Source organism: Salmo salar, chromosome ssa12 (assembly GCF_905237065.1).
Source record: "Salmo salar chromosome ssa12, Ssal_v3.1, whole genome shotgun sequence".
In the NCBI taxonomy this organism is placed as follows: Eukaryota; Metazoa; Chordata; class Actinopteri; order Salmoniformes; family Salmonidae; genus Salmo; species Salmo salar.
Window position 1 is genome coordinate 74997592 of NC_059453.1, and position 15968 is coordinate 75013559.

At 41.2% G+C, this 15968-nt stretch overlaps 1 protein-coding gene across 1 annotated transcript; it reads left to right on the forward strand.

Annotated features, from left to right (window-relative positions):
- The first annotated feature begins 2545 nt into the window (after positions 1-2545).
- Positions 2546-15165, forward strand: LOC100136587 (Mx3 protein). The gene is given in 12 exon segments (NM_001123675.1): positions 2546-2886; positions 11234-11371; positions 11576-11730; positions 11855-11993; positions 12080-12278; positions 12419-12497; positions 12597-12719; positions 12940-13081; positions 13257-13415; positions 13605-13681; positions 13832-14077; positions 14427-15165. Coding segments are annotated over 12 exon segments (1872 nt in total). The 5' UTR covers positions 2546-2696; the 3' UTR covers positions 14652-15165.
- Positions 15166-15968: the final 803 nt, after the last annotated feature.

Sequence of the window (15968 nt, forward strand, 5' to 3'; positions counted from 1 at the left end):
AAAAAAAAAAATATCCTCTCACTGTCAACTGCGTTTAAATTCAGCGAACTTAACATGTGTAAATATTTGTATGAACATACCAAGATTCAAAAACTGAGACATAAACTGAACAAGTTCCACAGACATGTGACTAACAGAAATTGAATAATGTGTCCCTGAACAAAGGGGGAGGGGGGGGAGTCAAAATCTAAAGTAACAGTCAGTATCTGGTGTGGCCACCAGCTGCATTAAGTACTGCAGTGCATCTCCTCCTCAAGGACTGCACCAGATTTGCCAGTTCTTGCTGTGAGATGTTACCCCACTTTTCCACCAAGGCACCTGCAAGTTCACGGACATTTCTTGGGGGAATGGCCCTAGCCCTCACCCTCTGATCCAACAGGTCCCAGACGTGCTCAATGGGATTGAGATCCGGGCTCTTCGCTGGCCATGGCAAAACACTGACATTCCTGTCTTGCAGGAAATCATGCACAGAACGAGCAGTATGGCTGGTGGCATTGTAATGCTAGAGGGTCATGTCAGGATGAGCCTGCAGGAAGGGTACCACATGAGGGAGGAGGATGTCTTCCCTGTAACGCACTGCGTTGAGATTGCCTGCAATGACAACAAGCGCAGTCCGATGATGCTGTGACCCTCCACCTCCAAATCGATCCCGCTCCAGAGTACAGGCCTCGGTGTAACGCTCATTCCTTCGAAGATAAACGCGAATCAGACCATCACCCCAGGGGCAAAAATCTGATATCAACTTTGGAGGGGACAATTACATGAAATTTTCTAGAGAGCAATTCCTGAGGGGGACACCAAAAGTAGTGCTGTAACACATAGCCTACATTGTAATATGGTAAATGTATATTGAGGAACCAAAGAAATAAGGTGTTTGCCGTATTCCTAACTACCGGTACCCAAAACAACACAACTAATCACAACAGCAATACCATTGCCTTTAACAAATCTTAGTTCAGTCACCAGTTTAAGTTGAGAGTGGGGGTATCCATGGCATTTTCCAATTATGTTCCTATTTTACAAGTCAAAAAAATTGAGAACCTTTCATAATGTTGCCAAACAGAGACTCAACAAACTTACCTGAAACTCCCTGTCTCTGCCAGTCTGTCCCTGCATATCTGTCCCCAACTCTGCTGTCTGTGTGCCATCTGTTGCCTGCTCTGCCTAATGACATCATTGTGAAACATTTCCATTAGAATTTCATTTCTTTCTTATGAACATTTTATCAACTAGTCTTTGAGATATTGTGCTACTAGGGTTCTTACTTTGCGTTTTGGTGTACTGAAAAATACTCTGATGTCCGTCTTTTATTTTTCTGCCATTTTTCTACCTGGCTGGCTGGCTGGCTACACACACAGTGTGTGTAGGTTATTTACAGTAGGAGATGGGCTTCTATCATCTTATCTTCTATCATTCTATTTGGGCTTCGATCTAAAAGGTAGCTAGCAAATGTGAAACGGATTAAAATGGCAAGAGTTGACAGCTGTATGAGTTCACCATTTACACAACATATGCTACAACCTTTTGTAATTTGAATAGTTTGTTTCATATTGGCTGGCTTCCAACAATAGCTGAATTTGCAAAGCTAGCGAGCACCAATTCCGTTTCAGTGGTGTTTGCTATAATCTTTGCTACCCGGGTTAAATAAAGGTGAAATAAAATAAATAAATAAAAGTTCCCTTGCGACAATTTAGCTTTTGCAACGAGACCATTAAATATATTTAAGACAATGGTAGAAGAGAGTGTAGTTCTGTTCAGTTTGGACTTCAGTTTATCGCTAACCTTATCACATGGACTTTGAAGCACTAACTTACATCATCTGCATGCTGATCTTGGAATAAATTGACGATAGCAAAGATTCCATCTTTGACGACGCCACATAAATGGAATAGGTACTAGCTAGCTTAATAATTAATATTTGCGCGCTAGCTCTGCATATTCAGCTAGTGTGTGTGCGTGATTGACTGGATTAACCTCACGTCAGTTACGTTCATTGAGTGCCTTTCAGACAGTAGACAAGACCCCTCTGTTACCTTGCCAACTAAAGAACTGGCAGTGGATCAAACCATTGTGAGACAAAGGGTGGGGGGGTCGCAATCTTTTGAAACTTAAAAACGCGCTATTAAGTGTCTATAATCAGCACAATTGCTTTCATTGCGTATTATTAATATTTTTTTAAATTACATAGTTATGTTTCAGTGATATATTGGGGGGGACAAATCATATTTTTCCCAGGATGGGGGGGTCGTGTCCGCCTCTGCATCACCCCTGGTGAGACAAAACCGCGACTCGTCAGTGAAGAGCACTTTTTGCCAGTCCTGTCTGGTCCAGCGACGGTGGGTTTGTGCCCATAGGAGACGTTGTTGGGGAATCCTGCCCTATAGCCTCACCGCATCCTATGGCAGCATCCAGCTTCAGCACTAACTTTCAATTGAGACATGAAAGTGAAACACACCGTGTAAGATTCGATTCCCAGGAATGATACGCCCTCTGTTTTACAAAACCGGTTGTTACAAAAACGAGTCGAGTAAACACTCCCCCTCTCGGAGAAGGTACTGGAGCTGGAGGAGGGAATAGACTACTTTTGAAATATATGCATTGCCAATAATTTCATATCCTTTCAACATCCGCAGTGGGCATCAGATAACAGAACATCTTGCTTTTTATTTAAGTTTATCACTAAATAATAATACACAATGAATAACACGCTGAACCAACATTACGAAGAGAAGGTGCGGCCCTGTATCGACCTCATCGACTCCCTGCGCTCCCTTGGCGTAGAGAAGGACCTTGCGCTGCCAGCCATCGCGGTGATAGGGGACCAGAGTTCAGGGAAGAGCTCAGTGCTGGAGGCGCTATCTGGGGTGGCTTTGCCAAGGGGTAGTGGTGAGTGATAATTAGACCTGGACTCATGGATAGACGCACTGGCGTACCTGACACCCCCGCTTATCGATGTGTTTTTTTTAATGTATTTAATAAATCATTTTTACAGTAACACTCCAAAAAGTCATTAACAACCTTATGTACTAGGATTCTAAGTGTTTGTTTCTTGTGCTTCGGGAATGTGACTGAAAAATAAAAAAAATACTGATTTAAAGTATATGGGTATAGCCTTGAATAAATGCCGTGATCAAAGCTAAGATGGCGCCAGTGCAATGAGTGGAGCTTACTTAGCCTAATTCTTCTTAGTTTTAGAAGAGAAATCGATCTCTTAGTAGAAGCGACAGTTTCAGGGATGGTATAAACAGTTTGATTGCCGTAGCAACATCAGGAAAACTGGGCGGAGGGGAGTTGTGCTTCAAATAGACTACAGCAGTTCTGCAACATTAGTTATGCATCTCATTCTACTTCATTGACGGTGTTGTAAACATAGAGGGAGTAATATGTAGGAAAGCAATAAACATTTCGGAACAACTACTAGTCGAATAAGACATGGGAGTGATGATGAATTGTGTCAAAGAGATGTATTTATAGACTAATACACTTGAAACAAATAGCCAAACCGAAAACTGCAAACATTACTAGTGCCTCCCCTGCGATCAAACCACCATAGAAAAGTAAGTGAAACGCAGCCTAACGTGATCATTGACAGCTGCCTTGAAGGACACAGATAGAAAATGCTTTCTGCTACTAAGATCAGTGAAATGTAGGCTAAACCGATAACGGAGTGAAGAGCAGAAATCTCAACTAGCAAGCAAGTCGCAGCAATGAAGAATTGAATATGTGCGCGTTCACGTGAAGGGGGGGATTCTGGCAGGGGGGAGATTTTCGGCACAACACCGGCCTCAACACCTTGTGGAAAGCGATTAACCTTATAGGAAGCTCTCGGGACAGGTCGTCTGGATACTGGACAGCCAATAAATTAACAGATGCAAGCAGGTTATCATCTTTAGCAGCCAAGTTGTTAAGGGCTTGAACAAAAAAGCTGTTGGCGATTTCGCTGCAGCCCAGCCTTCATTCATACTGTCGAACCGGCGTCTGAGTTGTGTGGTTGCAATATCAATATCAACAGTTCTTTATCTCTGGTATATCTTGGCATGCATCATTCAAGACTAAATGTATCGACATATAATGCACAATGTCTCAGGAAATACTGTCTGGGTTGGCAATACTGAGTATAGAAAACAGTCGGCCCGCAACCTGGACCTACAGGCCGTGCACACAGAAACTGCAGACTTCAGGACACTATTGGAGTATCTCAAGTTGGATTTCATTTAATTTATTTGTCATGCCCAAACTTGCCACAGAGTCGTCTACAATGTCATTGTATGCTGTAGCATTAAGATTTCCCTTCACTGGAACTAAGGGGCCTAGCCTGAACCATGAAAAACAGTCCCAGACCATTATTCCTCCTCCACCAAACTTTACAGTTGGCACTATGAATTGGGGCAGGCAGCGTTATCCTGGCATCCGTCAAACCCATATTCGTCTGTCGGACTGCCATATGGTGAAGTGTGATTCATCACTCCAGAGAATGCGTTTTCACTGCTCCAGAGTCCAATGGCGGCGAGCTTTACACCACTCCAATCGACGTTTGGCATTATTCATGGTGATCTTAGGCTTGTGTGCGCCTGCTCAGCCATGGAAACCCATATCATAAAGCTTCTGATGAAGAGGTATTGTGCTGACTTTGCTTCCAGAGGCAGTTTGGAACTCGGTAGTGAGCATTGCAACCGAGGACAGATGTTCCTAGACATTTCCACTTCACAATAGCAGTAGTTACAGTTGACTGGTGCAGCTCTAGCAGGGCAGAAAATTGACGAACTGACTTGTTGGAAAGGTGGCATCCTATAACGTTGCCACATTGAAAGTCACTGAGCTCTTCAGTAAGTCCATTTTACTGCCAATGTTTGTCTATGGAGATTGCATGGCTTTTTGCTTGATTTTATACACCTGTCAGCAATGGGTGTGGTTGAAATAGCCAAATCCACTAATTTGAACGGGTGTCCACATTCTTTTGTATATATAGTTTATCTTACGAATTGCAATTCATACAGTATGTTACGAATTCCACCCTGACCAACCTCCCTATTGTTTTTGACTTACAGGTGAAATATGCAGAAAGCGCTCCGCCATTTACTGGCTGCTAAAATTCTAAGTTTGCCTAATTTCAGTTTGTGACAAAACAAGCAATGTATGGTGTAGAGAATCATTGAACCATCTAAACAACTGTGAAATATCTTTACAATATCCCAAAATATTGTATTTTCAGCTGTTTGAAGCTGGTGTACAAAACCGAAAGTAAAAGATGCAAAAACGGGAAGCATAGAAATAGTGCACTTTGAACAGATCTATTGCTTCTTAGACTTGCTTTCAATGAGAATGACAGAACTATAACTCACATTTCAATGTAAATTTGGTCAGGTTGCCCAAAAAGTTACTTATCTGTTACCTTCTGTCTTGTGTAACCATGCCAAACGTCACAATTTCCTCAACTCACCTGTACCCCCCACATTGACTCGGTATCGGTACCCCTTGTATATAGCCTCGTTATTGTCATGTACATTTCTTGTGTTACTTTTTCATTGATTCGATTTTTATTTACTTTAGTTTATTTAGTAAATATTTTATTTACTCTATTTCTTGAACTGCATTGTTGATTAAGGGCTTGTAAGTAAGCATTTCACGGTAAGGTCTACACCTGTTGTATTCTGCACATGTGACAAATTCAATTTGATTTGATATCATACTAATTTGAGTGACCCGGATTTACCTTTACTATGTAGTTTAGCTACTATATAGTCCTGTGTGGCACAGTTGGTAGAGCATAGTACTTTTATCGGCAGGTTTGTGGGTTTGATTCCTACGGGGGGACCAGTACGAAAAAAATTGTGATGCACCGATAATTACATTTTTGGCTGATTCCGATATTTTCCTTGCCAAAAAAAACGACACCGATAACCGATATTTGACATTTTAGCAGCCTTAAAGCATTCTGGTAGAGTTAAATAGTTAACACACACACGGACACAGCAGTCTAAAGCACTGCATCTCAGTGCAAGAGGCGTCACTACAGTCCCTGATTCGAATCCAGGCTGTATCATATCCGGCCGTGATTGGGAGTCCCATAGGGCAGTGCACAATTGGTCCAGCGTCGTCCGGGTTTGGCCGGGTAGGCCGTAATTGTAAATAAGAATTTGTTCTTAACTGACTTGCCTAGTTAAATAAAGGTTACACACACACACACACACCACACTGACCAAAAAGTTATTTTATTGGCATTTACGTATGTCCCCATTACCAGTAAAACATAATCAAAACCTATTTCTTTCACTTACTTGCTGTGCTGTTCATTGTTCATTTGTTCAGTCATTTCATTCTCAACCAGGATTTATATGGAATGCCGTTTGGGTCTTTGGTATGGGACGCCATTTGGGTCTTTGCGTGTCAAAAAAGGTACTATTTAACACTATTTGACGTGTGATATAAGCTTGTTGACCAATCAGGACCTGAATATGACTACACGTCACATAATAACTTAACGCGTTCATAATTGTTTTACGTAGTTATTACACATTGATTACACTATCACTCATATTTCATATGTCACAACGATTCATCGATACGTATGCTACATTGCTGGTAAAATTGTCTTGCGCACCTACAGTGCTGGTCATTAAAAAAAAGCTAGCTAGCTCATGGATGCAAACAATGTTCTTCCCCAAAAACATAGCAAAACGACATAATCTGTTTCAGTAGCTATATAGTTAGCTAGCTAACTATATAGCTAGGTGTCATCATCTAAAATCACCCTAACAGTTCTTATTTGACCCATCGGACCCATCTATGTGTAGCTAGCCTCAATTAAGGATTAGCCACAATAGTGGACTTTGCGGTTAGCCTTCAAAATAAAGTTATGGCATAATTCTACTATTTGAATTCATTTGCATCACTGTCAATGACATCATTTTATTTTGAAGGCAAACCGCAAATTCCACTATTGTGCCTAATCCTTATTGTGGTTACCTTCACAACACATAACCCGGTCTGGTCGAGCCTGACTAGCCAGATGAAGCTAGCTGGCTGCTTTTAACAGGGTTAAGTAGCTGGATAGCTATTTATTTTCATGAACTGAAGTTCAGTTTCAATAGGCGAACAACAAGTGGCAACCTAGCTAATACTTACACAAGGATTCCTAAACCATTGCTAAGAATAATGAAAATGACTACAGTTTCTACTGGTCATTGTTTTCAGGCTGGTTGTATTGGTGCTAGCTAACGTTAGGTAATACCAAGCTAAAGCTAGCTACCCCAGAAGTTGCGGTCGAACAAATGATGCTTTATTACCAACGTGGTATTGTAAACACATTGTTCGTGGCCGGTGTTTGCTTGTTTGCAAACTTTTTTGTACAGCTTTGACAGTGCTACTGTATATTTTCTGACACGCAAAGACCCAAATGGCGTCCCATAGTATGTATGTTGTGAAGCTAATAGCATTGACACTATTGCTGTGTAACTCCAGTAGGGCAACATCTGAAAAATAGCGCACTTGGTAGTGTGTACCGGTGCTCGACCAGTTGGCGAAAGCCAACATCCCCCCCACCACAGAGAACGGTTGATTGTCAAGGGCAATGAATTCCATTATCTTGGCTTTAATGGATTTCGCCTTTTGAGTTGTCTCGCTGAAATTTTGTTACTCTTTCAAATGACTGCTTGATCCACACAGCAGACAGTGTGGACTAGTTTAGGAATGCTGGTTGCACGTGTAGCGCTAAATTTTACGTGGCATCATTACGTCATGTACCTACGTTATATAGGTATGCACATCAGCTTTGACATCGGTTTTGCACATCAGCGTTAAACTAGACATCTGCCGATACCGATGTTGACATTTTTAGCTAATATCGGCTAATTCCGATATGTTCACCGATATATTGTGCATCCTAGAAAAATCTATTAAAAAGTATGCACTTGCTACTGTACATTTCTCTGAATAAGAGTGTCTGCTAAAATGTAAATATGAGACCATGCTGGATAGTTCATGAAACTGAGATCATGATTATTGTTCTCTATGATAAGGAGGGGAATGTAGATCGTTGTCTGTTTGATTTTGTGGATCGGTGTCCGTTCGAAAGTTGTAATTATATTTATTATATTCTATATTATTATTATATTATTATAAATATAATTATAATTATTAATATAGTAATTCATTGAAATGTGTGAGTCACCAGAGAGGAAGAGGCGAGGCAAGAGGGATGCCTCGGCCCAAAATCTGTCTTCTCCAGTAGGTGGCGTTTTTGTATAGAGGTAAATGAGAAAGTGTTGAAATGTGGTTAACAAAAATGGAATGGCTTAATCAGTATGTGTGGCTTATTTGATAGAATATACGTTTTTGTGTGCATAGATTGTTAGGAGTGTACTGATAAGTAGGACACATGATATCCCGGCAACTTTAAGAAAAAAAACTTTATTTTGGAGTTGCACCCATCACACGCATATCTGCCCTCTTGGCTAGAAGTAACTGCCTTAATTTTGCTGGTGCCATGAGGTCCATAATAAATACAAATAGAAAATGGTCCCACCCAATAATGTATATAAACTTTGGATTGCTGATGCCATGTAGCCTATTGGCCATTGAGAGGCTTGAAGCCACTGGTCAGTCAGCCATATTGGCACTCCTCCATAGGAATGAATGGAATTCTACAGTATTTCCAGTATTTCAATTAAATGTTTCAAGGACAAAATTTCATGTAAAAAAAAACAATAGTAGTGGGACTGTAGCATTAGTAAAAAAAGGTTTTTCTTTATTTATACTATTTTCAACATTGTAGAATAATAGTGAAGACATCAAAACTATGAAATAACACATACGGAATCATGTAGTAACCAAAAAAGTGTTAAACAAATCAAAATATATTTTATATTTCAGATTCAAATGAAAGTAGACACCCTTTGCCTTGATGACAGCTTTGCACACTCTTGGCATTCTATCAACCAGCTTCACCTGTAATACTTTTCCAACAGTCTTGAAGGAGTCCCCACATATGCTGAGCACTTGTTGGCTGCTTTTCCTTCACTCTGCGGTCCAACACATCCAAAACCATCTCAATTGGGTTGAGGTAGGGTGATTATGGAGGCCAGGTCTTCTGATGCAGCACTCCATCAGTCCCATTCTTGGTCAAGTAGCCCTTACACAGCCTGGAGGTGTGTTGGGTCATTGTCCTGTTGAAAAACAAATGAGAGTCCTACTAAGCCCAAACCAGATAGGATGGCGTAATGCTGCAGAATGTGGTGGTAGCTATGCTGGTTAAGTGTGCCTTGAATTGTAAATAAGTCACAGACAGTGTCACTAGCAAAGGACCATCACACCTCTTCCTCCATGCTTCACGGTGGGAACCACATATGCGGAGATCATCCGTTCGCCTACTCTGTGTCTCAAATTTGGACTTATCAGACCAAAGGACAGATTTCCACCGACCTCATGTCCATTGCTAGTGTTTCTTGGCGCTTCTTTTTATTGGTGTCTTTAAGTAGTGGTTTCTTTGCAGCAATTCGACCATGAAGGCCTGTTCCACGCAGTCTCCTCTGAACAGTTGGTGTTAAGATGTGTCTTTTACTTGAACTCTTTGAAGCATTTATTTGGGCTGCAGTTTCTAATGAATTTATCCTCTGCAGCAGAGGTAACTATCGGTCTTTCTTTCCTGTGCCGGTCCTCATGAGAGCCAATTTCATTTTAGCACTTTATGGTTTTTGTGACTGCACTTGAAGAAACTTTCAAAGATCTTGACATTTTCCAGATTGACTGACCTTCAAACTTTTAAGTTATATTATGTGAGCAAAACATACATATCTAAAATAAAAATATATAAAATAATTTTCCTTAAAGTATGTAAATATATATATATATACTTTTAAAATATATTATGTGAGCTAAACATACAAATCTAAAATAAAAAATTGATAAAAACATGATATACAACAAGCGGACGCAGTCTCCAGTTCTTATTATACCTCAGTGGAGGAGGCAAGATCAGTGGGACCAATGATGTGTATAAACCCACAATGACTGACAGAGGGTGCTGTATTGAAGTTACCACGCAGCCATCTTGCTACTTCTCCTCCATGGTAAAAAAAGATTTTGGAAACTATAGAAATTCATTTATTCATGTCTACATTCATTTTTGACACGTTTATTCTATTACAGACACCTTAATGCATACTTTAAATTATATTATGTGAGCTAAACATACAAATCTAAAATTAAAAAAAAGAGAAAAACATTTAAAGTATATATATATATATATATCACACATCATCATTGGTCCCACTGATCTTGCCTCCTCCACTGAGGTATAATAAGAACTGGAGACTGCGTCCGCTTGTTGTTTTCAAGGTAATCTACTCAAGTTTGCATAGGCCGATTCATGGACCCTCTATACCCGGGTTGCATCCGGTTTATAAGGACCAACATCACATGCGCACTAACACTCAGTGCATACAGGGTGCAGAGCACGCAGCGATGACGACTAAAGGGGTTATTAGGATATTAACATGTAATATTCATGCTCTGAGATCATGACCCCAGCTAGCCCGGGGAAGTGCTGGTCGGCTTGTTTAGCTGTCCACATGCTCTGACAGAGTTGCTGGAGAATGTTCGCTCGATACTGCTGTCTGTTCAGTGTGCACTGAGTGCTAGTGCGCAGGCTTCTTAATCCCAGTAAGAAAGATGGCAGCAACCACGAAACAGTGTATGTGAATGTGAGTAGATTACATTGAAAACAAAGCTTTGCCATCGTGGAGGCAGTCTCTAGTTCTTATTATGCCTCAGTGCATGACATGGAGAACAGGGAGTGGATTACCTAAAGATACTAGTACCCAGGCTAACTGCTTTCCATTTTTGAAGACATTTATTTTCATTGTTAGAGATGCCACTTGACCACCTAACCCAAACCCTTACCCTAAACCATGTTCGTATCCTTACCCCAATCCCACCACTTACCCTAAACAGGGTTCGTATCTGTATGGTTGCGTCATTTGTGGGAGACGACATGTTTACTGTTGCCTTGGTTTATTTATAAATATCAGTCTCAAATAGGTTGAAGAAGCCTATATTGCCTATATTGATTTCATTATCATTTGATCTCTAATTTCACTTGGTAATTAAATATTGGACAATTTAATTTTCATTAAAAGTAATTTATTTCTGGTTGCTTTAGTTGATGTATGGGCTTTTGTACAGTTTCATTTGATCCCACTCTCTCTAACTCCTCCTCCTCTGTCAACTCTGACAGGTATTGTAACACGATGCCCTCTCGAGCTGAAGATGAAGAGGAAGAAAGAAGGAGAGGAATGGCACGGAAAAATCAGCTACCAAGACCATGAGGAGGAGATTGAGGATCCCTCTGATGTGGAGAAGAAAATTCGTGAAGGTGTGGTCATTGGTCTGCTGATCATGGCAAAGATGAAAGTCCCTAAAGTCTTATCTATGTTCTCTACTCCATAAGAGAGCACACCCATAAGTATTAAATACCTAAATGCCAATAAAAAGATAACTTGATCCACTTTACTATTGTGCTGTTGGAACCCTGGTGGTTTTTAGCAACGGTGTTCTGTATTCTTATTCCTCCCTCCAGCCCAGGATGAAATGGCAGGTGTGGGGGTGGGTATCAGTGATGACCTCATCAGCTTGGAGATTGGCTCCCCTGACGTCCCAGACCTCACACTCATCGACCTGCCAGGCATCGCCCGGGTAGCTGTCAAGGGTCAACCTGAGAACATTGGTGAACAGGTATACCCTTCCACCACACCCCCAATGTTAGTGGGAAAACACTGTGCATTTTTAACCCCAGTTTTAGAACAGAAACCAAGTCCCCCCACAACATGTTATGTATAATAATGTTTGACATTTTCAGATTAAGAGACTGATACGGAAATTCATCATGAAGCAAGAAACAATCAATTTGGTGGTTGTGCCATGCAACGTTGACATTGCAACCACAGAGGCTTTGAAGATGGCACAAGAGGTGGACCCTGAAGGGGAAAGGACATTAGGTATTCCCCCTTTGATTATTTACTAAACTATTATCGACCATGTTGACTTTAATGAGTTAGACTTGTGTGTGTTTCCCATTGAACAGGCATCCTGACCAAGCCTGACCTGGTAGACAAAGGCACAGAAGAGACGGTGGTGGACATAGTTCATAATGAGGTTATCCACCTGACTAAGGGCTACATGATAGTCAAGTGCAGGGGCCAGAAGGAGATCATGGAGCGAGTCTCACTGACCGAGGCCACAGAGAGGGAGAAGGCTTTCTTCAAAGAGCACGCTCATCTCAGGTTGGTCCTCTTGGCTGATGTGTGCCTCAGATTTGATACAATACGATCTATTTTATAGATTTTTCAATAAAGTTTGTACCTGTGTGGTAACCAAACTATTTGTGAAGTTGTGAGAAAAATAAATGCTATCATTTCTGCAGCACACTATATGATGAGGGCCATGCCACCATCCCTAAACTGGCAGAGAAATTAACTATTGAACTGGTGCATCATATCGAGGTATATTCTTCTTCCATTACATGTTACTGCACAACATCCTATACATTTGTTACTGAGTGACTGTTGCCATAAGCCATGACTCTGCGTTGTGCCCTTTAGAAATCCCTGCCTCGTCTAGAAGAGCAGATTGAGGCAAAGCTGGCAGAGACACATGCCGAGCTGGAAAGATATGGTACCGGGCCACCTGAGGACTCGGCAGAAAGGATGTACTTCCTGATCGATGTGAGCCCCCCAGCCTGCAACAGATGATTTAGTTACCCTCTCCTTCAGTCAGCTCTGGCCTTGACACAAACTCACAACAGCCATTTTAGTCTTTGTTAGCAAAATTGGACAATTCTGGAAATAATTTGAAAGTTGATAACATTTTATATCCATAGCTGTTTCTCTTTCTATCCATCTATCCCTCTCCATGTATCTAACAACTTATTTGTCTGTGTTTCAGAAAGTGACTGCATTCACCCATGATGCCATTAACCTGAGCACTGGGGAGGAGCTGAAAAACGGAGTTCGTCTCAACGTCTTTTCCACACTCAGAAAAGAGTTTGGGAAATGGAAGTTACACCTGGAACACTCTGGAGAAAACTGTCAGTGTACTATTATCACACACCCATCGAAAACAGTGGCTCATTTCAGCGAGCTAGATAACAAATAATAGCTATATGAATTGAGATTTCTGTACCAAATTTGTATTCAGCATGGAAGGCTTATACACTTGCTTATTTAATGTAATGCAACAGTGACATCCTTTGTATATTACAGTTAACCAGAGGATCGAGGGAGAAGTGGCTGATTATGAGAAGACGTACCGTGGAAGGGAGCTCCCAGGGTTCATCAACTACAAGACCTTTGAGGTGATGGTGAAAGACCAGATCAAACAACTGGAGGAACCAGCAGTCAAGAAACTGAAGGAGATTTCAGGTACAGTATATGTTTGAGAAGGTTCTTTTTTACCTATACTAAAACCCAGTTAGTGTTTTTATTTAATATGGGAGCCTATTTGCCAAAATATGAAGCCAATATGATTTATGTATATTTTCCATCCAAGAATGTAATCTATCTTTGAGTCCAGTGTCACAGTGATGTTATGGTGTTTCTTCCCTTCTCTAGATGCCGTTAGGAAGGTGTTCTTACTGCTGGCTCAGAGCAGCTTCATTGGATTTCCTAACCTCCTGAAATCCGCGAAGGTATATCTCACACCATGCAATATTAATGTCACCATTTATCCCTGATATTCCCACAGTTGGTCATCAACCTGTATGTGAATGAGATGGCTGACATGCACCAACTACATTTATCTCCTGTTGATTGACTGAGTTGTGTTTTGTTAACTACAGACAAAGATTGAGGCCATTAAGCAGGTGAATGAGTCTACAGCTGAGTCCATGTTGAGGACTCAGTTCAAGATGGAGCTGATAGTGTACACACAGGACAGCACCTACAGCCACAGTCTGAGTGAGAGGAAGAGGGAGGAGGAGGAGGATGAAGACAAACCATTTTCTGAAATAAGGAGTACGATCTTTTGCACAGACAACCATGCCACCCTACAGGAGATGATGCTGCACCTCAAGTCCTATTACTCGGTAAGTACTGTGTAAATCACCATCTTAGATGCTGGCCTAACACCCTAAACAAGAACCTACCTGTATTTCCACTAGCTCTTCAGACTAGGGATGAGAGGGCACTAACTCAGAGATTGAATGGAACTGCTGACTCTTAAACTAATTTCTTCACCAATTCCCTGAAAGCTAGATTATATTGGTGCATGTAAATGTACTATAACATTATACAATTCAGAGTGTGTGTGAACCAACCATTGTCAGGGGACTAAAACTTGAATTGGACAAAAGGGATTTTAGATCACTATATCTATTGATGTCTGTCATTTTAATAATAGGTGTTTTGTCTTGTCTGTCTCTTTATCTTTGCCAGATTGCCAGTCAGCGTTTGGCTGATCAGATCCCCATGGTGATCCGCTACCTGGTTCTGCAGGAGTTTGCTTCCCAGCTGCAGAGGGAGATGCTTCAGACTCTGCAGGAGAAGGACAACATCGAGCAGCTGCTGAAGGAGGACTTCGACATCGGCAGCAAGAGGGCTTCACTGCAGAGCAAGCTCAAACGTCTGATGAAGGCACGCAGCTACCTAGTGGAGTTCTAGTATGGACAGCTGCTTGTTAACATTTAGGATGGTCTTGACTAATGCCAGATGGATTGGTCAATGGAAGTAGACCTACGGGTGTGTTGCAGTGGGGTTTGGGGTAGATTCTGTGATCTCAGTTCATTACATAGTAAATTAAATAGAAGTTACTATGCAATCAAGTTCTTTGTTATCCTTTTTTGTTGATAATATTAAACTCAAATGCCTGATGAACGCAAGCAGCTAGCCTGTCAGGTGGAGTGGGAACCTGCCTGATAACATTTGGGAACAGAGAAGAAAGTGCAATTATTTTATTGATAGGCAATGTATAACTTGTGGTTTATATTTCTGCAAAGACACTTTTTATTGTTATGGTGTCACCTTTTTAACATGTCTGGATGGTGGGCCTATGGACCACTGAACATCAACTAATGGCCTCACAGTTTGGGTCGATCTATGTTAAACCAAGTTGTATATTTTTATAATTTATTTAAAAACATTTAAGCCAAATTAAAAATGTGTGAAGAAAAAAAAACATGTTGAACTGTCAAATTTTATTGCACTCTATATGAGACCTCTCAATCTGAAGTAGAAATGTTCTGGTGAAACAGGTCCATCTACTGGTCTAGCCTAGGAATGACGCCATGACTCACCCGTCGTTTTGTACCCATTAAAGGAAAATGAGTCGAGTGCTGAGGAGTGTTTCTGTCTGTAATAAAGCCCTTTTGTGGGGAAAAACACATTCTGATTGACTGGGCCTGGCTCCCTAGTGGGTAGAGGCCCACCCAAGGCTGCACCCCTGCCCAGTATATTTTCAAAATTAGTCCCTGGCTGTCATCAAATCAAATCAAAGTTTATTGGTCACATACCCTGAATACAGGAAGTAAACGTTGTAGCGAAATGTTCTCCTCAAAACTGAAATCAAATCAAATCAAATGTATTTATATAGCCCTTCTTATATCAGCTGATATCTCAAAGTGCTGTATAGAAACCCAGCCTAAAACCCCAAACAGCAAGCAATGCAGGTGTAGAAGCACGGTGGCTAGGAAAAACTCCCTAGAAAGGCCAAAACCTAGGAAGAAACCTAGAGGAACCAGGCTATGAGGGGTGGCCAGTCCTCTTCTGGCTGTGCCGGGTGGAGATTATAACAGAACATGGCCAAGATGTTCAAATGTTCATAAATGACCAGCATGGTCAAATAATAATAATCATAGTAGTTGTCGAGGGTGCAACAAGTCAGCATCTCAAGAGTAAATGTCAGTTGGCTTTTTCATAGCCGATCTTTGAGAGTATCTCTATCGCTCCTGCTGTCTCTAGAGAGTTGAAAACAGCAGGTCT